The 23,781-nt window shown below is 46.0% G+C and overlaps 1 protein-coding gene across 1 annotated transcript in view; it reads right to left on the minus strand.

Moving 5' to 3' along the window:
• STAB2 (stabilin 2) overlaps window positions 1-23,781 on the minus strand; it is a 163,505-nt gene that overhangs the window by 32,586 nt on the left and 107,138 nt on the right. Inside the window, 16 exon segments of the mRNA XM_079935845.1 lie at window positions 1,158-1,334; window positions 2,666-2,725; window positions 3,790-3,930; window positions 4,760-4,906; window positions 6,179-6,262; window positions 7,103-7,150; window positions 8,151-8,270; window positions 9,670-9,741; window positions 10,440-10,513; window positions 11,312-11,437; window positions 14,130-14,206; window positions 15,466-15,511; window positions 18,797-18,892; window positions 20,371-20,566; window positions 22,141-22,236; window positions 23,268-23,324. Of these exon segments, the coding sequence (XP_079791971.1) occupies window positions 1,158-1,334; window positions 2,666-2,725; window positions 3,790-3,930; window positions 4,760-4,906; window positions 6,179-6,262; window positions 7,103-7,150; window positions 8,151-8,270; window positions 9,670-9,741; window positions 10,440-10,513; window positions 11,312-11,437; window positions 14,130-14,206; window positions 15,466-15,511; window positions 18,797-18,892; window positions 20,371-20,566; window positions 22,141-22,236; window positions 23,268-23,324 (1,617 nt within the window).

Consider the following 23,781-nt stretch of genomic DNA (forward strand, 5'->3'; position numbering starts at 1 on the left):
TCCATCCCCATCTATGCTCGGGAGTCCATGGAAGATGCCGCGTTGGTGTGTGAAGCCCGTGGCAGGATCGGAGTTAGGGAGATGGCACAGGGCGCTGTGATGGGTTGAATTGTGTCCCCTCAAAAGTTTTACTGAAGTCTTGGTCCCCATTACCTCAAAATGTGACCTTGCTTGGAAATAAGATCATTGCAGATGTAATTAGTTGAGATGAGGTCATACCAGAGTAGAGTGGACCCTTAATCCAATATGACTGGTGCCTTTTTAAGAAGAGAGGAGAGTGCTATGTGAAGACACAGAAACACACAGGGAGAAGGTAGAGAGCCATGTGGCAACAGGGCCAGAGACTGGAGGGACGCACTACAAGGCAGCGTTGCCAAGGATGTCTGGCAACCACCAGAAGCTAAGAGAGAGGCAGGGAGCAGACCCTCCCCCAGAGCTTTCAGCAGGAACAGCCTTGTCAACACCGTGATTGCAGACCTCTGGCCTCCAGAGCTCTGAGGGAATACATTTCTGTTGTTTCAAGCCACCCAGTGTGTGGTAATTGGTTATGGCAGCCCTAGGAAACTACTACAGGTCCTACGAATTCACAAGAGGGAGGGCATTTGGCCTTCTTCGATTAGGTGTCTCATTCCTGGAGGGAAACAGAGTCCCGGCTGAGGACCCAAAGAGACAGGGTTTTAGCAAGAGCTGCCATGTTCCCACAAGATCCTGCTTCCCTGATCACAGAGGATTGGCTCAGGAGCCAGCAGCTGGCCACAGCTGGATGAATCAGACCTTTGCCTAGAAACTCTGGAATTGGGACAGATAGAGTCATTCTGGGAGAAACTTGGGGACTGTTGTCAACGGCCACTTTGCCATGTGAACTAGGGCAGGGAGGAAGCTGGTCTGCAGTACAAGAGGGGAGGGATGCTCTTGGGTGTTGGTTAAAGTTGGGACAAAAACAGTGGCCAGTGGGAGAAACAGAACGAGATGTGCTACACTGCAGGGGTCAATTCACCACAGGCAGTCAGAGGAGGACACAGTGGGGCAGGGGATGCTCAGGCCACCTTCGCACCGTGGGGTGGGGGGTGGGGTGGGCGGGAGATGCACGGACAATTCCTGGATTTGATCACCCCAGGGGGACCCCTGCAACTCCCGTCTGTGTGAAAACAAAATACCTTGGAATCTCGGATCACGTGGAACTTCAAATATTCCTTCAACTTGTCCTTGTTGTCTTGGTTGAACAGGAAATCCTGTTGTTCAGGGGGCAGGGCTTGGAGGGCTTGGTCGCTGGGCCAGAAGAGAGTGACCGGGGTGTGGATAGGGTCAGTGATGACACTCAGCAAGCCTGAGTCCTGAAACGCAGGGAGCTGGTCACATGCGCAGCAAAGCCCAGCCAAGAGGCACAGGCTCTCCTTGAGGACCAGAGCCAGCCAGCCCGGGGTCCCCTCCGTGCCTGCCCCGGGGCTTCTGGGGACTCTGGCTGGTCCCTAAAACTAGGGGCCCATCAGACTCCAGTCATTCTGACCTTCATTTTCTTAGAAAGTAAAACAGAAAGTCAAATTCTGGGCTTTTGTTAATAGGGAAACACTTTAGCAAGTATCTCTCCTTCTCTCTTTTTTTGCCACTACTCTCGTCCAAATATTTTAATTTCTGGAAGACCCACTTGGCACTTTTCTCATGTTTCATTAAAAAAAAGTGAAACCTATGCAATATTGAGATACTCCTGTATATTTAGAAGACTTCTAGATCACACAGAGTCAAAAAAAGAACTTGCCAGATGAATGGGTAAGAATCATTTTGAGAACCTTCTCTAGCAGGGGTGCAGCATACATTTGTTTTCTTATAATTTTCCCAACAACACTATGAAGTAGTCTTTATTATTCCCTTTCTTTGAGCCCCCGAGAAGCTTGCTACCTTGCAATAAAAGCCTGTGTTCAAGCAGACCTGATGTCCAGGTATGGGGGGTAGTATAAGGTTTAGGGGCTGGGTGGGTGGGCAAAGATACTGGTCTGTAACACCCCTGGAGAGTCTCATTAAGAACACCTTCAAATCTCCATTTCTAAAAAGCTCCCCAGAGAACCCGAGCCCCAGGCCATTTTGGAAATCACTGGTCTACACCAGGTTTGTTGACTGTGCCGTGGGAGCCCCAGGGTTTTTAGAGCCCTCCTGGGACTGCTGGGGTTAGGTGGCAGAGAGGGGTCTTGGAGAACCCCGCTCCTTCCTGATTCTCCTCCGAAATCTTTGAACAAGAAGTTTCTCTACTCAATTCGTGGGAGTCACCTCTGAAGTCAGAAAAATGTGGTTTGAAATGTCATTTCTGCCCGTCTTATCAGCACAGACTTCCCATCTCTGTGTCTCAGTTTCCCCATCTTGGTAACAGGGGTGATAATTCCAGATGTGAAGCACCTATTTCAGGAAGGGGCACATCCTAATTCCTTTCCCTTGCTCCAGCCTCAAATACCTCAATTTCTAACACAGCCAGGGAACAAACCCTACAACATTTGGGGAATGGAGTGGCAGAGAATGACTTCGTTCTTCAGAAAAGTAGGACTTTCCCAAAGATCCCACAACAGCTGGCTAGTGCCGCAGACAAAAACCACACAACAAACAAAAAACCCTCCAAACACCAAGCCTCTTTAGGTAGGTTACATCCCCTGAGGTAACTTTCCTGCTAGGTTTTTACCTGTATCAAGTTGCTAAATTTGATGTAGCCATGGTTTATTGCCACTGTTGTAAGATTTTGCTGCAAAGATAATAAGAATGGGAATGAAACTTTTCTGCCTACAGTTCACAAAGCACTTTAACAAAAGCTCAACTGAATAAAACGAGGGGAAGATAGTGTGGCAGGGACTGTAGGTTGGCTCGTCAGCACCCACCCCAGCTCCACTGTACCCATGCCTTCCTGCTTTACAGAGGCTGGATGGCCAAACACTGCATTTTCCCAGACTGCCTTGCAGCTAGAGTCCCATATGTGATATGGGATACCCCAGGCGGAGGTGCTTGTGCAAGACTTAGAGGTGAAAAGAAACAACATGAGGTGGTGGTGGCTGCTAGCAGGAATATCAGATCTTCTGACGAGCACAGGGTGGAGGCATCTGGTATCCGGACTCTCATGTCCTAGTGATGAGGCTGGAGACAGGTGGCATGGGCGTAGCTGGTATAGGACAGCCCTATGATGAAGTCAGGTGTCCTCCCTTTGTAGGTGTCCCTGGGCTGCTTTGTTCCCAGCTGTGTAGCATCTGAATTAGGCTCTTTGGTTTTCTAAGAGATTTGGTGATATACTTAATATCTTTAGAAACTCTTCTTTATTTAAGTGAGATATAGTGGGTTCTGCTGTCTGCAATGAAGAACCCAATACTAATAAATAACAAAAAAGTTGAAATTGTCTTTTCTGTCAATTGAGAAGACATTTTACTCCTGGTTCAGTTTTAGTGGTATCTGTCTGTCTATCTACCTACCTATCACCTATCTATCTATCATCTATCAATCACCTGTCATCTGTCTCTCTCACACATCATCATCATCAACCATCTATGTAATTTCTCCATCTTCCAAATCTACACAAGACCACCTGCCCTTGTGGACACTAAAGAAAAACTTATAAAATCCATTCACTTATTTAAAATAGCCTTTTGCCTATTTACTTCTTACTAAGAATGGTATTTATGAGGTTTTTAATAGTAGCTTGAGATTGAAGCAGCGAAATTAAAACGTCTTGAAACAATGCCTCAGAATCAGAACTGAGGTAATAAATGATGAGTATTGTGAGTCATTCCACGCTGAGAGCCTGACAATGAGTTCACCCACCAGAATCCTTCCAGAGGCATCTTTAGGGGTGACAAGCAAGTTTTGGGGAGATAGCAACTTGTCTATGATGTGGATGATTCCGTTGGTACTGATGATATCACTGGATATGATCTTAGCTTTATTATTTATCAACACTGTGTCCTGAAATCAATCAAAAAAGAAAAAAAAAAGGAAATGAGCACGAGGAGAAATAGACACAAAATCACTTTTTTCAAAACGCTTCACGAACATGTTACATCATCGTGAAAGTGAATACTTACGTAGAGCCGTGGGAAAAATCTGAAGATACAAATTACTTGAGCACATTTTTTATTATGATTATATTAAAACAAACTGAGACAAGAATGTAATTTTCACCTGGAGAAGTTAATAGCAAATAACCAAAACAGTCACTTCACTGTGATTCTCAGATATGAAATAAAAAGCAGATCAAAATTGGCTTCTCTTTCACATGTGTTCTCTACACCACCAGCCCCCCTGCTGACCCCACTACACACTTTTTTCCCTTTGTAATGGATTCCACAGCCACCATTCCTTTCTCTTTGTGGGAGGGAAGGGATCAGCAGGGTCAAATGCTTTGAACAAAAGCTTTCATCCCTCTCCAGCTTCTGACCAGTGCTACCAAAGGCAGATCTCTTGACCACCTGAGGCTGCCTTGCCTCTGAGTTTCAATTCCAGCTCTTGCTGTGTGACCTTGGAAAAGTTGCTTAACCTCTCTAAGCTCAGTTTCCTAATATGTAAATTGGGGAAAATAGTAGTGTTTTCATGATGGGAAATCCCCTACATGATGGGATTATTTTGAGGATTAAATCAGTTAGTACACATAAGATACTTAGGGTAGTACCTGACATATAGCAATCACTCCACATGCGTTAGTTGTTATTGTTATTATTCCTCTTACTACCCTAAGGAAGAGGAAAGAGAGAGGGCCCAAGGAAAATGGGCACCTTCCAGAGGTGGCCTCTCTTACCTGAGAGACGGAGATGACAATTGACTCCCCTTGGAGGGAAGTAGCATTGGGGGTCAATTTCAGGTTTTCCAGAAGCAGCTGGTGGCAGGCAATCACATGATACCGAAGAACCTGGGGCATCAGGCCCTGTTTGTCCCAGTCCTTAATCTGCCGTAGATCAGAGGGTTCCAGCCAGAGTCAGAAGCCTTCTGCTCCAACTTTCCCTTTTGCTGTCCTCTCCTCCAGACTCTCCCCCATACCTCTGTCCCCACCCAGACCCCGGGAAGTCGGCAGTCGGGGTTGGCTTGTAGTCAGGGTTACGGTAGAGATTATTCAGGCAAGAGGGAGAAGGCAGCCCTAGTTCCTTTCCTGCTTCCATTGTAGAATCTCAGAGTAAAAGGGAACTTGGAGTTCCTCTGGTCCAGCATTTCACAGCACATGTGCCAAGGACCCCGAGTCCCGTGAGATGCTACTTGAAAAACAAGTGCTCTTGTGAAAAAATGCCGGGTAATACCACATAGTACAGCTCCCTGTTGCGGAGATGCCTGGGCCAGATTTACACCGTTAGGATGGAGAAGCCCACCATGCTTCGTCATTCGTAAATCAAACGACAAACAATATTAACCATAAAGTCAGGGTGATAATAAAGCCCACGAGGTTATCATCGTTTCATGATAACTCTTTGGTGCTTAAAAAAAATCAAATGTTAAATTTTTTTCAAAAACTATTTCTGTGTCCCTGCTTCACTGGTGTCCAAAATATATGCATACAGAAGCAGTGTGGGCGGTGGTCGGGAACACAGGTTCTAGAGTCATGTCTGAGTCCTTGCTCCACATTTTGCTAGTCGTGTGACCTGGGGAAAGTTACTTCTCTCAATGTCCTCAACTGTTAAACGGGGATGATAATAGCATTCAGCTTACTGTGTTGTCATGAAGACTCATGAGTTAATCTATGCCAGGTACTAGAAACAGTGTCTGGCACAATCCATAAATGTTTGCTACATTATTATATATTAATAGGTAATCCAGCATGAGGAGTCCAAGTGAATGTTAAACAGTAAAGGCTCTGATAAGTCCTGCAAGAAAAGAACCTATTTATATCCCATTAATATAGCATTTCTTTTCATTCCTTTTTTTTTTCGGGGGGGGGTGGTCGCTGGGAGCTTTGAATTATTTAAGAATTGTTGGTCTTCTCTAACCTCCTACCCTATTCAGGAATGTCCTTTAGAAAGTCTCTGGCCAGTGGTTACCCCAAATCCACTTGAATGCTTCCCCTGAGAGGGGTCCCTACACTGAGAGGCAGCCCCTTCCATTACTGGTCAGCTCCAGCCGATCCTAGATCTACTGTCCAGAAATGTCTTCAGTGTTGTCTCCAGGGTAATGCCCAGAGACTGTGTTCCAATCTCAAACCTCTTTCACCTGTCTCTAGCTTCATGCTTACCTGGGGTTCCTCGTCAAAGGCTGCAGATAAAGGTGCCAGAACAGTGAAGGGGCCAGGACCAACCAGGTCTCGCACAGAATGCTCCTGTAGGAAGGAAGGTGGGGGCCACGTGCCATGTACTTAACATAAGTACAGGCAGGGGCTCAAACAACTAGCAGAGAGTACATGATGGCAGAGGGAAGAGAAAACTGGATAGGGAGACCAGTGTTTTATTTAGTCTTAGATTCAGAGTCATTCAGATTCTTAGACGTTGAAATAATGTTTATTTTTATCTGGGTATAAAAATAACATATGCTGACTGTATTAAAGATTTGAAAATACAGTATAAAGAAGAAAATAACTACCCATAATTCCACCACCTAGAAGGATCTCTGTTATTTCCAGATAATTTTTTCCAGTGCCTTTTCCACATACTAAATGTTTTCTGTTTGGGATAACAATACAAATATAAGCAATAAGATGACTTACTGTTCTAACTGTCTTCTTGCCAATGCTAAGATCCTACGGTTACTTATATTTTCTTCTAGGTTTTATGATTTTACTCTTCTAGATTTTTATCCTTTATTCTTCAATATATCTGGAATGTATTCTGATGTAAGAGGTGCAGAAAGATCTAACTTAATACTTTCACCGGGAGAATTAGTCAATTGCCCCAGTAATGCTTCTTGTCTCCACAGGTATGATGGCAGTTTTTTTTATAAACTACATTCTCACGTGTGCAGTGGGCTAGTGCAACATTTATTCCACTCTTTTATGCTGCCCACCTGGGGCCTGAGAAGTTCACAAATGACCAACACAGAGCCTATTCCAGAAATGCAGTTTCCCGGATTTATTCTAGTCTCACCTACTCTGGAGGTTACAGATTTATCCCATATCTGGCTTGAGACCCAACTCTTCCAGTTAGACAGACACACACATTCTTACCAGCAACTGGAAGTAATACTGGGATGTTTTGGGGTTCTTGGGAAGCTCCTGGAAACAAAGACAAGGAAGGTTCACTTAACATCTGTGAATTACATACCAGAATGTCATTGGAGGACAAATTCTGTAAGATTGAGAGTATCTACCATCATTTCAACTGGAAATCTGCCTCATCTATAGGCTCACAGTTGATGTTCAGAACGACTCATTTTTAAAAGTTCAATATTAAAAAACTCAGTTATAGGTTTATGGCAGATTTAGTTTCTTTATCAACAAGAATATTTGATCAGCCAGAATGCTCTAGTCCCTCTTTAAACCAAATAACAGGATGTTCACGTTGTAATAGGTAGAACTTTACAAGTATCCCAAGGCTTCACCCTCTCTGCCCGAGGGTGTTCACACACACACTCCAACAACAATTCACATCACGGCGATGCCTCTGAGGTACCGTGTGCTCTGTGCCCACTACACACGTTATCTCATTGAAATCTTATAACAACCTGCTGGGGCTGGTGCCATTGTTATCTTCTTTTACACGTTAGAAAACGGATACACAAAGAGGTGATATAATCTGCCCAAAGCCACATTATTGACCGGCAGAGCTGAATTCAAACCCAGGTGTTTCTGACTCTAGACCTGTTGATCTGAATCACTGAATTCCCACTGCGAGAGAAAATTTCTTTTCATTGTCCATTTATATGAAAATAGTCTTTTGTATTTTATAGTTTTGTTTTTTTGTTTTTTTTTGCGGTACGCGGGCCTCTCACTGTTGTGGTCTCTCCCGTTGCGGAGCACAGGCTCCGGATGCGCAGGCTCAGTGGCCATGGCTCACGGGCCCAGCCGCTCCGTGGCATGTGGGATCTTCCCAGACCGGGGCACGAACCCGTGTCCCCTGCATCGGCAGGCGGACTCTCAACCACTGCGCCACCAGGGAAGCCCTGTATTTTATAGTTTTATATGTAACAAAACTCCTGCACCCTCCTTAGCTCCCTGGATTCTTGGCACGGGGAGGAAGGTGGAGTTTACTCTATGGAAACATGCCTCGTGTTACCTGATGGATGTTGCCACGGCAGGTAAGCCCATCCCCAATGTAGTTAGGTTTGCAAGTACAAGTCCTTTCGTCTTCTCCGGTGTGATTGCAGACAGCAAATTCACTACAGCCGCCATTTTTCTGGTAGAATTTCCAAGGAGTGGGGGATAGGAATGAGACCAGTTAGTTGGCCAGCTCTGCCAATGTTCACGCAGGGATTCTGTATTGAAATTTACTTTTCGTCTCACTCTGTAACTGACCGGCTTGCCTTAGTTGCCCTTTTCCTGAACTTGCCTTCCAACTCTCTACAGTTATAAGGGCCATCCCACTCCCGCAGCCTCACACAGGCACACCTTCTGTTACTGCACTTCGCAGATAATGTGGTTTTTACAAATTGGAGGTTTGTGGCGATGTCAGATGATGGTTAGCAAGTTTTAGCAATGATATATTTTTAAATTAAGGTATGTACCTTGTTTATTTATTTTAACTCCTAATGTCTTTTGTTTTTAACTGAAGTATAGTTGGTTTACATACATTGGTCTTTTAGACATAATGTTATCGCACACTTAATAGACTTCAGTATAGTGTAAATATAACTTTTATATGTATTGGGAAACCAAACATTTTTGTGACTTGCTTTATTGCGACATTCATTTTATTTTGGTGGTCTGGAACCGAACCCGCAATATCTCTGAGGTATGCCCATATCTCAGGATGGCAGCCCCTCCCAGCAGATCTCCAGCTCTGAATAGCTCAGCCCAGAGCTGCCAAATGGGAAATTTCTCAGCACCTGGGGGTTAACTAGAAAGGCAGCAAGCATGTTGGATACTTCTCAGCTTTAGGCTGAACTCTAATCCATCATAGCAAAGGGAAAAGTCATCAGCTGGAAGGCAGTCAGTATGAAACAGGCCAGCACGGGGGACAGTAGGGACCTTGACTGGAGAGGAAGGGCTTTAATTACGGGCTGTCTGTGCTGTACTCACGCCCACAGCAGGAGGCTCTCAGGTGGGCAGTGACATGAACGAGGAAGGAAGGTGTATGAACTGGGCACCACGCGCCACGAGAAGTGGTCAAGGGTGTGGCCTCTGAGTCAGACAGGCGTGCGCTCAAGTTCTGGCTGTGCTGGGCGCTCGCTCTGTGAGCTGGGGCAGAGACCTCTGTTCTTCCTGCTCTGCGGTGGGTTGAATCGTGGCCCCCTGCAAAGCTATGTCCACGGCCTAAGCCCTGGTATCTGTGAATGTGACCTTGTTTAGAAAAGGAGTCTTTGCAGATGCAGTGGAGGATCTCGAGATGAGATCGTCCTAGATTAACCAGGGGGTCTTAAGACCACAAGCGTCCTCACTAGAAGAGGAGACACAGACACAGAGGGGAAGCCACGTGAAGATGGAGGCAGAGACTGGAGTTTCTCCAACACTGCAACTGGGACACGAGGGAGAAATGGCCCAGAAGCAGCTCTGACGGGGCCCACCTCAATGCCCCGCCCCTAGACGCGGAGAAGGGGGCACCGCAGGCCAGACCTCGGTGGGGGGGCCGTACTCACGGTTAAGCAGACGTTGATGAGTGTGCAGACCTTCCCATCTCCAGTGTATTTTGACAAACAGTTACAGGCGGCCTGTCCAGGAGGAAGGGGAAATGGGTCATTTCACAGAGAGGTTCTGCTGGCTGTCAGCTCTTGTCATCATCCAGTTTCTGACGTATGCAATTTCCTGCTCGTTCACAACATGACATGGACTGAGGGAGGCACAGCCTGGGTCCCCGAGCCTCCAGCTTCCCCGCCTGAGTCTTCTCACCCCTCGACCTCTCCCCTCCTTTGTGCTGGAGCCCTCACATTTCCCCACGTCCCCAAACCTGCTCCCGCGGAAGGCGCCGCAAGGGGCACAGTGTTGGGGAATACGTGGCTGACAGAGGCCTTAACACCGTGATCTTCTGCTGTGGCACATGCATTTCAGAGCCTCAAGACAGAGAAAAATGGTAAGATTCTGGGCATCAGAAAGCTGAACGAAAGGAGAGCATTGCTGGAGACCTTCTAGGTGCTTCTGGAACCATGTGGTGTTTGCAAATGCCACTTCTTCCCACTCTAGGGAAGGCCCTTCTCCCTGTGCACCCTTTGTCCCCTGCCCCTCTCCCCTTTTCTCCTGCTTCCCAAAGAATGGCATCCTGGGGAATTCTTCCAGAACCTCCTCTAATGTATTTATTTCATGCTGCTGCTCCCTAGAGGTCTGTCCTCAGCCCCTGTCCCTCAGGCCTGGGTCTAACTACCCAGGAATTTGCTCCTAGGAAAACGCAGGCCCCCGCGGAGACACAGCTCACCTGGTTGGGTCCTGTTTGCGTGCACTCTGCGTGCTGGTGACAGCCACCATGGTTCTCCAAGCACGGGTTGATCTCTTTAAAACAAAAAGCAACACCTGGCATGAGAGTCAAGCCTCATTTTTTTTTTTTTTTTTTTTTGCGGTACGCGGGCCTCTCACTGTTGTGGCCTCTCCCGTTGCGGAGCACAGGCTCCGGACGCGCAGGCTCAGCGGCCATGGCTCACGGGCCCAGCCGCTCCGCGGCATGTGGGATCTTCCCAAACCGGCGCACGAACCCGTGTCCCCTGCAACGGCAGGCGGACTCTCAACCACTGCGCCATCAGGGAAGCCCAAGCCTCATTTTTTAAGTAAAAAAATGCCTTGAGGTACCAGCCAGGACGGCTAACTGACCGAGGGGAGCAAGTGTCAAGGCGTGATTCGGTTTTCTGACAACGCCGAGGCGGAAGTCACCCAACAGGGAGGGCACCAGCTGTGGTTTCTCAAAACCGGCTCCTCAGAGGCAAGTCTGCGGGCTTGCCTCTGTCCCTCTATTGACTGAATATGAGTGTTTGCAGCCAAGGACTCAAAATAATAGAATTTCGGAGTGCCACTTAACGTGCTGTGAATGAAGAGATGTAGGAATTTAAAAACATATACCACTGGTCACCATCACCGTATAATTGGTTCAGAGAAGAGTCATCAGTAGGTGCTAAATTCAGGAGGACATTTGGTGTGGAGCAGGATACGTGCTTGGTGTTAAGCGTTTCCTAGACGATTGCTTATGGGCAGCAAAGGGGAAACAAGTCAATGTACGGTGGAGAAATCAGACAGCACCTGGACCGAGGGGTCACAATTAAAGGCAGCTGGAAATCGCGGGTGAGGGATGGTACGTACCTATGCACACGATGCCATCGCCAGTATAGCCTGCCTTGCACACACACGCCCGGCTTCCTGGGGTGGTTCTTTTACAGACAGCCCTGCGAGAACAACCTCCATTGCTGATCTCGCAGGCGTTGATTGCTGTAGAAGAGAAAGATGACACAGAGCAGGGCGGGGGGGCGGGGGGGAATTGATGCGTTTTTACTTGAATCATTGAGAAACGGAAAATACTCCAAAACGGTAGGCACTGGATTAAGTATGGATAGCTCAAAAGGATGCAAAGCACCAGATGCCATTGGTGAATTCTACCAAACGTTTAATAAATGCCAAATTTTCACATACTCTTCTAAAAACTGAAGGAGGAGGGAAGACTCCTCAATTCATTCTGAGACCAGTATTACTGATACCAAAACCAGACAAAGCCATCACTAGAAAAGAAAATGACAGACTGATATCCTTTATGAATATAGATACAAAAACCTCAAGAAAATACTTGCAAATCAAATTCAGCAATATGTAAATAGGATTATATACCATAACCAAGTGGGACTTATGTAGGAATACAAGATGGTTTAACATCCCAAAATCAATTAATGTAATATAGCACATCAGTAGAATTAAAGACAAAAACATGATCATCTCAGAATAAGCAAAAACATTTGTCAAAATTCGATACCATTAATGATAAAAACACTCAACAGACTAGGAATAGAAGGGAACTTCCTTAACCTGATAAACGACATTTTTCATTGATGAAAAACCCACCACTAAAATCATGCTTAATGATGAAAGACCAAATGCTTTCTCCCATGATCAGGAATAAGACAAGGTCTGCTTTTGCCACTTCTGTTCAATACTGTACTGAAGGTTCTGGCCAGGGCAATTAGGCAAGAAAGAAAGAAGAGACATCCGGATTGGAAAAGAAGTAAAACCACTTCTATTTGCAGATGCCATGATCTTGCTATGGAAAATCCTGAGGAATCCACTAAAAACAATTAGAACTAATAAATGGTCCTGGGTAGGACACAGGAACAGTAGGCAAAAATCAATTGTATTTCTGTACAGTAGCAATGAGCAAACTGAAAATGAAATGAAGAAAACAATTCCACTTACAATAGCATTAGAAGATGGACTCCATTTAACAAACTATAAAACACTCTGAAAACTACAAACATTGTTGCAAGGAATAAAAGATGACCTAAATAATGGAAGGACATTCCATGTTCATTGATGGGAAGAATTAATATTGTTAAGAAGGCACTACTCCCCAAATCTGATCTACAGATTCAAGGCAATCTCTGTCAAAATCCTGGCCGACTCCTTTGCATAAATTGACAAGATTATCCTAAAACTCATTTGTAAATTCAAAGGTCCCAGAATAGTCAAAACAATCTCGAAAAAGAAGGACAAGGTTGGAGGACTCATGCTCCCTAATTTCAAAATTTACTACAAAGCTTCAGTGATAAAGACAGTGTGGAACTGGCATAAGGATCTATGTGGAATTGAATTAAGAGTCCAGAAATAAACCCATACATCTAGGGTCAATTGATTTTCCACAAAGATGCCAAGATGTTATTTCAATGGGGGAAAGAATAATTTTTTCAACAAATGCTACCAAGACGACTAGATATCCATATGGGAAAGAATGAATTTGGACCTCACAATATATACAAAAATTAATGCAAAGTGGATCAAAGACCTAGATCCATTTGGAGACCCCAAGATGTGTGTTTGAGTGTTGGCTTGGCCTTCGTTCACCGTGTGACTTTGGACAAATCACTCAATTAATAAGAACTTTGGGATCCACCTGTATAGGTTTACTTACAGGTTTGGATAATGTATATGAAAATGTTACAGAAATGTTGGTTGTTACATTGTGTCCTCTGCTTTTGTTATTTTTCCCCAAAGCAGGGGGCAAGAGAAACATTACAGTTATTTGCCTTTCCAGCTGTTTTCACTGGCGTGCTGTACACATCCTACTGCAGGGTACATCGGGGACAAATTGGTGCGGTCATTGTCTAGCTCCACCACAATCTGCACTGAAGCCCGCCTGGACACAGTGCTAAGTGTTTCCATTTTTCTAGCACCAAATACGTGTTGGGCACCATGAGAGTATTAGGTCACATTTATCGAGTGCTCTGTGCCAGGGATGTTCTAAGCACTTCACAGGTATTATTTAATTCAGGTTATCATCCAACAATCCAGTGAGGGAGATTCTCTTATGAGCTACAACTTACAGATGACAAAATGATGCAAAGAGCAGTCAAGCAACTTGCCCAAGGTGACACGAACTATAAGAACATAGATTCGAACCCAGGGAGTGTAACGCTGGGGCTGTTTTTAACAGCTGCCTCATTCTGTTGTTGTACGTGGAGAGGTCATTTCATCCCCAAACTACTCTGCGAGGGGAGAGAGTTTTACGTTTACTTTACAAATGAGCTAAGGGAGCCCAGGGTAGTTTAGAGACCCACCCAAGGCCATGTGGGGATTGGGGGGAAGAACCAGGGCTCAAGCCTCTTTCTATCCCCACTCCGGAGTCCCCCCACACAGGCCACATCCTAGGTCAGCCACATCAGTGGTCTCTAAAGCTCTCCAGATGATTCCAATTGTGGCCAAGGCTGGGAGAAAAGAACAGGGGCGGTTGCCCCACACATTCCAAAACCAACACGCCCTATCCGTGAACAGGTGTCCTGCTCCCCGGGCACGATCAGCTGCCCTGTTACGTCCAGTTCACCAGCAATGGTTGGCAGCAGCTGCCCATTTAGTCTGCAGGAACACAGATCCCTCAACAGCTCATGCTATTCTCCTCCCAGCAAATTCCTTCTTGACTTGCCTGTGCAGACCGTCCCGTTCCCTTGGAACCCTGCTGCACATTTGCATGAGGCGGCGACATCTGGACTGAGAAGGCAGCTGCAACAAGAAAGGGCAAGTGGTGTTCGTACAAAAACGCACAGCACCCCACCACGGGACTCACAATACCCTTCATCCCTAGCATCCCAGCTCTTACCCCCATGAGGCACTCTGAGGTCCCCGCCCAAGGCTTGGGTGGAGAGTCCATCCCTAGCATGGCACTGCCACAAGCAGCTAAAACTGGAGTCAGTTATCAGGCAAACTACAGAGTGTGTATATGCAGGCATTGGCCCAAGGATAAGGAGGGTAGCTGCCCATCTTTGGAGAGCATCCTATGTGCTGGGAGCTGTGCTTCACACATTATTTTATGTAACCTACACAATATCCAATAGCCCTAACAGGTAGGTATTATCATTATTCCCATTTTACAGATGAGAAAACCAAGGCTTAGAGGCATTAAATAAGTGACTCAAGGTCACACAGTCAATGGAAATGACAGACGCTGATTTGAACTCAGGTCTAACTCCAGCTTCTGGGCTCTTGATTAATTAACCCATTAAACCCCTCTGGGAGTTAGGAGTATGAAGTTCCATTATAAAGAAAGAAGGCTTGGCTGTGAATTGCAAGTAAGGTTTGATGAAATGGAGGCCCACCAGCCTCCCTCTGCTTCTGTGGAAGAGTCCCTGTGGCTTGAATGGGGGTAACAACTGGCACTTTGCCAGCATGTCAGGTAACTCAGGTGGCAGCGTGTTCAAAAGGCTGGACCTGCAAGCTGATGGTGGCCTCATTTTTAGTTTCGTACTTAAATTAATCATAAATCCTCAGAAATGGTCTCAGGAAACTATTTCCCTAAAGATAGGGCCTGGGTGGACACATGCTACTAGGAAAAAAAACCCCTTGCATTTTCTCTTTCTGACTGTTCCGATGAACCTAGGGGCAGGACAGGAATAAAGACACAGACGTAGAGAATGGACTTGAGGACACGGGGAGGGGGAAGGGTAAGCTGGGATGAAGTGAGAGAGTAGCACTGACATATATACACTACCAAATGTAAAACAGCTAGTGGGAAGCAGCTGCATAGCACAGGGAGATCAGCTCCGTGCTTTGTGACCACCTAGAGGGGTGGGATAGGGAGGGTGGGAGGGAGACGTAAGAGGGAGGGGATATGGGGATATATGTATGCAAATAGCTGATTCACTTTGTTATACAGCAGAAACTAACACACCATTGTAAAGCAATTATACTCCAATAAAGATGTTTAAAAAAAAACCCCCAAAAAACCCTTGCATCGCCTCCAAAGGAGGCTAAAGGGGACGTACTTGGCACTGGTGTGGCAGGTCCCATTGCATTCATCTTTTGTGATCTCTGAAAAAGAGAACCAAATGCTGTGTCAGCCCTTCTTTACTAAATCTCACTCAAGAACTTTTAGTACTTGATGCTAGGAAAAGATTTACTTCCTCACAAGTAACTGGTATGCATCACATGAACTATGTAAAACTATGTGACCATGTAAATCTTTTTTTACCTTGGCTTCTAGGAAGCTCAGAGCCAAATCTGAAGGTCAGTTACACCAATGGAATGTCTCCTGTGTGCCGGTCCCCATGGTAGGTAGTGAGGATGCACATTCCTCCCCGGAGCTTAATTTTCTATTTTATTTATAATTCCTATGTTCCTTATTTTTTCTAATTTTTCATCATCTTGTTACAGAGTGATATAAATAAGCAAATACTAATTCTAATTAAGATGAAGTTGTTGTTGTTATTGTTTTGCATGTGCAGAAACAGTGCAGAGCCTGGCATGCGGCAGGTACTCACCACCTATTTGCCAAATCAGTTCCTAAATTTCCTGGAACAGCATAATGTTTTTACCCTGGATGCCCAGCTAACAGATACTTCCTGGCAGGGGAAGATCCAGAAAGAAATTGTTAGAGACGAGCAAAAGGACCCACAGGGTTGGTTGCTCAGGCTAAGAGCTTTTGAGAAAGAAATCTCATTAGGCCTGGCCAAGAGAAATCTCATTAGGCCTGGCCTGGTTGTATAGAAGGTCCTGAAGCAGAGACCTGGCTGCGAAAGTGGTCTGTCTTGTGTCAGAGGGAACATTTACAGGCTCCAGTGGGCTAGAGTAGATGCAATGCAGTTCTGTGCCTTTATGTGTGCTTTTCCTTGAGCCTGAAAATCTCTTTCTCTCCATTCTCTATCTCTGAAATCCCAATCACCTTTTAGGTCCTCCTCTCTGATACCTGCTCTAAACCTTTGAGCCAACTTCAGTTAATTGGAAGTGACTACATGGTGTGCTCTTTTGAAAAGGATGTGGTGCCCCTATCTGACCTCAGAGGAAGGAGTGCAATGATCGATGAATGATGTCTGACATGGCTTGGGAGTGGGGAGTTTGCATGCGAACAAAGAACAGTCTAGTCTGGTCTAGAGGCGCTTTACTCTGCACTCTCATATCGCAATTTTCTGAACACGATTGAACATTTATTTCCATTACTAGACTGAAGCCCCTTAAGCAGAGTGTGCAGTGGAGACCAGGCTGGAAAACTGGGTGAGTGCCAATTGGTGAACAGCTCTGTACCACACCTTGCTAAGGTGTGTCTCCTATAGGCAGCGAAGTTTCTCCTACTGGAGGCTATAGAGAATCAGAGCAGGTTGTCAGGTACTGGGGAGGGTGGGTAACAGTGCTGCTATAGTCCAAATGTTTATGTCCCCACTCCCCAACCCATATTTTGAAACCTAATCTGCAACGTGCTGGTACTTGGAGGTCGGGCCTTAGAGAGGTGATTAGGTCATGAGGGTGGAATCCTCACAAACGAAATTAGTGCCCTTATAAAAGAGACCCTGGAGAGTTCCCTTGCCCCTTCTGCCATAACATGAGAAGACGGCCATCTGCAACCCAGAAGAGGGCCATCACTAGAACCCAACCATGCTGGCACCTTGATCCTGAACTTCTAGCCTCCAGAACTATGAGAAATAACTTTCTGCTGTTTATCAGCCACCCAATCTACAACGCTTTGTTACAGTAGCCAGAACAGACTAAGATATCTATGTTTTAGAAAGTTCTGTCTGGCAGCAATGTGGAGTATGGAATGGAGGGAAATAGGACAGGAGGCAAAGAGATGAATCACAAGGCTGCTGGTGAGAGGAGCAGCAGGGGGACGGGCTTGAAAACTTGTCACAGCCTCCAGACTGTTCCCTGTCCCTTTAAATGTGGCTGGTCCTCCCATACACCATGCTCCTATAAGCATATAAATGACAGTCAAGGGTAAACCCCCAGATTAACCCTGGTTGCCACTTATGTCTTGATCTAGGGATTCCCCCAGGCTGTCTTCCTGTTTATGTGACCCTGTTGCTCCCTGCTTCCCTCTCCCAGGCCCTCTGAACCCTGGCTTCACACACCAGCATTTGATATCTGCTCTAGGATGTCTTTTTGGCTCGAGACTACTCACACTTCCGACTTCAGCTTTTCAACAAAATCTGAGTTCTCTTGATTTTAACATAACCTGGAGCTTTGGGCAAAGACACTCCTTCTGACAACCCCACATCCCTGGAGCCCTCATTGGGCTGGCAGGCACCTGTGACTCCTCTCCAGCCCCTGCCCCGGGTGAGGGGGACTCTCTGATACCTGCTTCCAGGGGTATTCTCTCCAACCCAGTGTCAGGGTGATCTTTGTAAAATGCACATCTCATCACATTGCCGCCCTGCTCAAAACCCTTGAATGGCTTCCTGTTGGCTTCAGCAGAAGGTCCGCTCTCCTTAGCCTTTCACGAGCTGACTCCTGCCTACACCTCTAGCCTGTTCTCATCCCACTTTCCTCGTTGCCTCTACATCCCTCCCATTCTGCAGTCCTTTGGTCCTGTAGACGTGCAGAGCCTTCCCACATCTTTGGGCTGGGCCACGAGCTTCTTTCTGCCTGAAATTCTCTCCCCTCTCATCACTCTCATGGGGGCACATTAGGAGTCATCAGTGCAGCGTGGGGGGCTGGGGAAAATGAGCCTGCTCAGACCCTACTCGGGGGGAAATAAATTGATACAGTCTCTGGAGGACAACTTGGCAGTAAGCAGCAAAACTTTCCCCCAAACTGCCAACTTCTAACTCACCATCTCAAGGAATTTAACCAAATAAATTAATAAGACAAATGCAAATATATATATGAATATATATACGAATATATATATATATATATGAATGAGATACTCATTGCAGCATTGTTTATGATAGCAGAAAATTGATTTTAAGAGGCATGGTACAATCAGATAATGGGATATTGTATAGAAATTAAGAAAAATGATATTTACCTATAATTATTCACATGAAAAGATACTGATTATATACATTGTGAAGTGAAAGAGTAGGTTACAAAACTGTGTGAAGAGTACAGTCCCATACACACATGTATATACCTAGAACAAGGCTGGAAGGCCAATACAAAACACTAATGATTGTTTTGTCCCTGTCTTGGGAGTATGAGTAATTTTTATTTTCTTTTTAATGCTTTTCTTTATTTTACAATCTTTTTGGCTGCAAGTAGGAATTACCTTATCGCCAAAGGAAGAAATAAAGATGCCATTTCTATTTTAGAAGGAGAAAAACATGTAGCTGCTGAGAAGTGAGGCTAAGAACAGATCATAAGTACCGAAAGGCTGGCTCTTACCATCGTCACATTTCACTCCTCGCCAGCCCACATCGCAGTCGCAGGAGCCGTCACCCGCGGGTCCTTGACTGCATCTCCCATGGACACAAGTACACGCTAAGTGGAAAAACACCCACACATTGTTAGACTTCTGACCCGTGTTCAACAATTCACTTTACATCTAATACTAAGGTTCACTTCGGTGCACGTAATTCTACTGTCTGGTTCTAGATGATCGTTGTAGCTCATGGGTTTGGGGGGTGGATTCCCAGGAAGGGCGGGGGCATAGGAGGGAGCTAACAGGTGAATTAGGTCATGCTTCAACAAAGACCACCGTCTGGGGACCGTGTAGCACTGTGGGCCAGTGACCCAAGCAGTGTGAGAGTGTTTTTGGCTGAGGTTATCTGAGGAATCGTGGTTATACGGGACCCATTTGGGACGCAGTCATGTTTGTCCCCTGAGAGTAGACTTCAGAGAGAAGCCCACTTGGTTCCTATAAAGCTGGTGCACCACCACCTTCTTGGACAACACAGAAATGCCGATTCCTTGGTTACGCAGCAACACTGTGAACCTCTTTGAGAACTGGATGAAAGTTAAGGATGCCTTCCTCAGAAGAAAGCATTCAGCCTTGGGGGTGTGCTGGACCCCATGAGGGTCATCTGTGGATCCTAGGTTAGGAAATCCTGCATAAATGCAAGCAGATAATTCTTCCATATAACACAGAAAAAAAATCAGCACTATAATGCCAATTATATATTATACGGTCCGATTATAATGACTCAATTATATATTGATTTTGTTTGGTTTGGACTAGCTGTTGAGAAAACAGCGATAGCCAGGTCAAATATGTAGTTTTTAATACAAAGTAGAAAAAAATGCTTTGTTTTCCCATCATGGATTAGGAAACCCCTTCTCCACGTCAGCCCGCTCAGAGGTGTGTGTCCCTGGGCACGAGAAAGTCAGGTGAGAGAATGCAGATGACTCGGCTAAAACAGATCATGATTTTTGTGAAGACAACGTAAAGCATGTGTCCGGCAGAGGATGAATCAATAGAGTGACCTTCACGTAAGGGACAGGATTCAAGAACGAAGCTTTGGAGGGAAGCAGGGTGTGCATTCCAATCTCATCAGGTGTGACCTTGGGGGAAGTCATTCAACCTCTTTGCCTTAAGTCCTCATTTGTAAAACGGGGATACAAATACTCAACTATACATGGCTCCTGTATGGGCTAAATGAGATGATGTGCACAGATCTGCTTTTCAAACGATCAAGCAATGTCCAAAACAGAGCGTACCCACAGAGGACCGGCACACGCAGGCCAATACAGAAATGTGGGTGGGTTGGAGAATGTCAGTGAGCAGATTGGGGAGGGTAGATAAGTCCAGGTTAGTAACTGAAAATATTTGGAATCACTGCCCATTGCAAATTACACAACACAGAAGTTCTTGTAATTCACATGATAATGGGCGGGATTCCAGTCTCCCCCCCCCCGCCCCCCCCAGACAGGCTGGTGAGGGAGCACGTGCCGAATCACTCTTTTCTCCTGCATTTCCGGCTGGTTTCGGGCAGCCTGCCTGGGTCAGGGAGGGTGCGCACCTTGGTCGCAGTGGATGCCGTACTTGCCCTCCATGCAGGTCTCACAGGCTGTCCCGCTGAAGCCCTCGCCACACACACACGTGCCCGTGCCGTTGACTCCGTCCAAACAGATCCCGTTCCCAAAGCAGACGTTCTCGGCTTTTCCTGGGCAGGGCTGGCACTGGGGACCAAAGTAGCCCGCACAGCATTCTCTCGTCTGAAACAGAAGGACCAGGCTGGGCTTGGGCAAGGCCACACTTCCATCCTTTGGTTTTGTCCAGCCATGGTGTGGACATCCTGCAGGTGGGACTGGATGTGTGTCCGTAGCTTTGACCCCTCATGGAGGGGTTGGGAGGGATGGGGAGAGCAGCCCCCGAGAACCAGGTGAGGCTATGCAATTTCCAGGCATGCCAGGAGCCGCGTGGAGGCTTCTGCCGAGGAGGCAGGAAGGAGGGGAAGGAAAAAGGCAAGCAGGGGGAGAGGACGAAGAAAAGTGAGAAAGAAGGAGGGGCAGCAGGAACAAAGTAAAAACAACGCAAGTGATGCCAGAGGGGCCCTCGCCATCCCCAAACCTGGCACCTTTGCGTTGTGTGTTATTTCACCTGGTACTGAAGGTTGGGAGGTGGGTGAGACCTTTGACATTCTTTGAATGACTCTCTTTGAGTTCAGGGAAGCCCTGCAGGATATCTGCTCGCTTGCGCCTGCCTTTATTCTTGAGTGCGTTAAAACACAAGATCTCCTGCAGCTGCAAGCTCCGCAACTTAAGGGCCAAATCAGCTGCCTCTGCAGCATAGGCAGAGGCTGCGTCTAGTCTTCGGCGAAAGCAGCAGGACAGGACATTATAAAGACTTTCCTGCAGATTCCAAAATTACAGGTCAGAGGTGCCTAGCTCTGGGGTCCCGCTTTCTAAATGACCAGGTGCACCTGTTCTTTCCCTGGAGAGCTGCCCATTTCCTGTCTCTTTCGCTCACGGGGCGTTTCCTCTGTTGTGAGAACAGGGAGATCCTCTTAGCCTCTCAGTCCCTCTATTTCTTCTTCTTTTTTTTTTTTTTTTTTTTTGCGTTACGCGGGCCTCTCACTGCTGTGGCCTCTCCCATAGCGGAGCACAGGCTCCGGACGCGCAGGCTCAGCGGCCATGGCTCACGGGTCCAGCCGCTCCGCGGCATGTGGGATCGTCCCAGACCGGGGCATGAACCTGCGTCCCCTGCATCGGCAGGCGGACTCTCAACCACTGTGCCACCAGGGAAGCCCCCCTCTATTTCTTCATCATGCAACAGAATTTTGCAGCTTTCACCAATGGGCTGACTTGCAGGGCTGTCCTGAATTTTAGTGCTACCGCTACTACTCTGAAAGACAGTGGTAATGAAGATGATAAGGAGGAAGGGGAGGTGGCAGAAAGAATACATGCAAAGGGGGACTTCCCTGGTGGCACAGTGGTTAAGAATCCACCTGCCAATGCAGGGGACATAGGTTTGATCCCTGGTCCGGGAAGATCCCACATGCCATGGAGCAACTAAGCCCGTGCGTCACAACTACTGAGCCCATGTGCCACAACTACTGAAGCCCGCATGCCTAGAGCCCGTGCTCCACAACAAGAGAAGCCACCGCAATGAGAACCTGCACGCTGCAACGAAGAGTAGCCCCTGCTCGCTGTAACTAGAGAAACCCTGTGTGCAGCAACGAGCGGCCAAAAAAAAAAACATGGAAAGGCACTTTGAAAAGTATAACACATGATTACATTTCTCAATGCTGCTGCAGTAGTTAGAAGGCTTATTAAATCATTATACTCACAGTGACAGTTTTCACACACTTTGGCTGGCACCCAATGAACAGGGATCGCTTGCCCATGAAATAAATGGTATAGAGACATCTCTTCGTCTCTGCACCCTATGAAATAATAATGATTATATCAGCTTTTCAGTTAGAACAAAGCTTTCCAATCTCTAAAAGCAAGTAGGTGGGTGGCACATTGCTGTCTCTCTAACTGAAATGTTCTGGAAAAGGAGGGGGCTGGCTTCTTGGAGCTGTTTCATAAGAAAGAAAATGCAAAATCACAATGTTGGCTGCCAGAATACCAGGTGGCAAAATTCAGATAATTATCCCTTATGGTAGTACGATGTAAAAAGAACTTTTCTTTAGAACCATTTCAAGTTAGGAAGAATCACAGAGTCAATCAGATGAAAACGTCCTTCCAACATTCCACGTTGAGATGGGGCTTGGTTTCTGTTTATTTATTGGTTGATATTCTGCCTTGGTCTGAGCCAAGATTAAGGCTGCTTACAAAGACTTCTAATATACAAGATTAAATGCAAACTCAAGTGAGAAGAGTCAGCATTGTTAGCTATAAATTACTATTATGCAACGGAAGGTACATGAGAGTTGATCCTTTGTAATGTTTGGAGCATCATCAGAGCTAGCTCTTGCAATAAACAGCTATAAGAAATACAGATGGGTAGTTAATTCAAAGACATGTCTACCTCCCCGCAGGTCTGTCATGTGTTTCTTAGAGAAAGTTGGTTGTAACTTCAACTGTAAAGGGAATCGGGAAGGTGGGACTCCTCCAGGTTGGATACCGAGTTGGATATGGAGTTTGCCTCCTTTGATAAGCTTTCTTGCTCCTGTCTTTAACCAGCTACTGGAATATGAAAGATGTAGAAAGTGAAAAATCCCTTCCTGCACTGGGCGTTGGTTGAGATGAACCCTTGTTTCTATTTATGTATTAATTAAATTTTTGCTTTGGTCCAAAAAAAATGGATTTAAGACTTTAGAAAGATGCATATAAGGTAAGAAGGTAAGATTAAATTAAAATCAAGTGAAGGAATGAAAGCAGTGAAATGAGTCGTGCTTGAGACGCATTTTCTAATTTGGACCTCCCTGGGATCCAGAAACAGTTTTATCAAAGCAGACAAAATACTTACTAGTGGTTTAGTTCCAAACGGGCAGATCGGCTGCTGGGGACACTTCCCACACTTTCCCTTAGTAAAACACAACCAAAGTGAATATCTCATGGTTATTACATTTAGTGCAAAATGAGGCTACAAATATTTTCCAGACATGGCGCTGGAGGTTTTAGGCTATAAAACTGAAAACCAGAAGCTCGTCTGGTCAACCTCTTTAATGTCCTTTGAGACAAACACTTCAACTACTTTGGGTTGTGGACACTGGAGCATCACTTTCTCTACTATACACTCCAGATGCTCATAATCTTGTAACCTGTGGGGGGGTCTTAACTCACTTAAATCCTAATTCCTTTAACAACAACTCTCATTTATTGAAAACCCACTACTCAGTGAATTGGGCCGGATTCAGAGACTAAAGGATGCATCACGCCCAGCGCCCAGCCATGGGGTCCGCGTGGAGATAATATTCACTATCGTAAATAAAAGAGCACGAGTTAAGAATGACAGGCACTTTTAAGTGCAGCCTGTTCCT

Source organism: Stenella coeruleoalba, assembly GCF_951394435.1.
Source record: "Stenella coeruleoalba genome assembly, chromosome: 11".
NCBI lineage: Eukaryota > Metazoa > Chordata > Mammalia > Artiodactyla > Delphinidae > Stenella > Stenella coeruleoalba.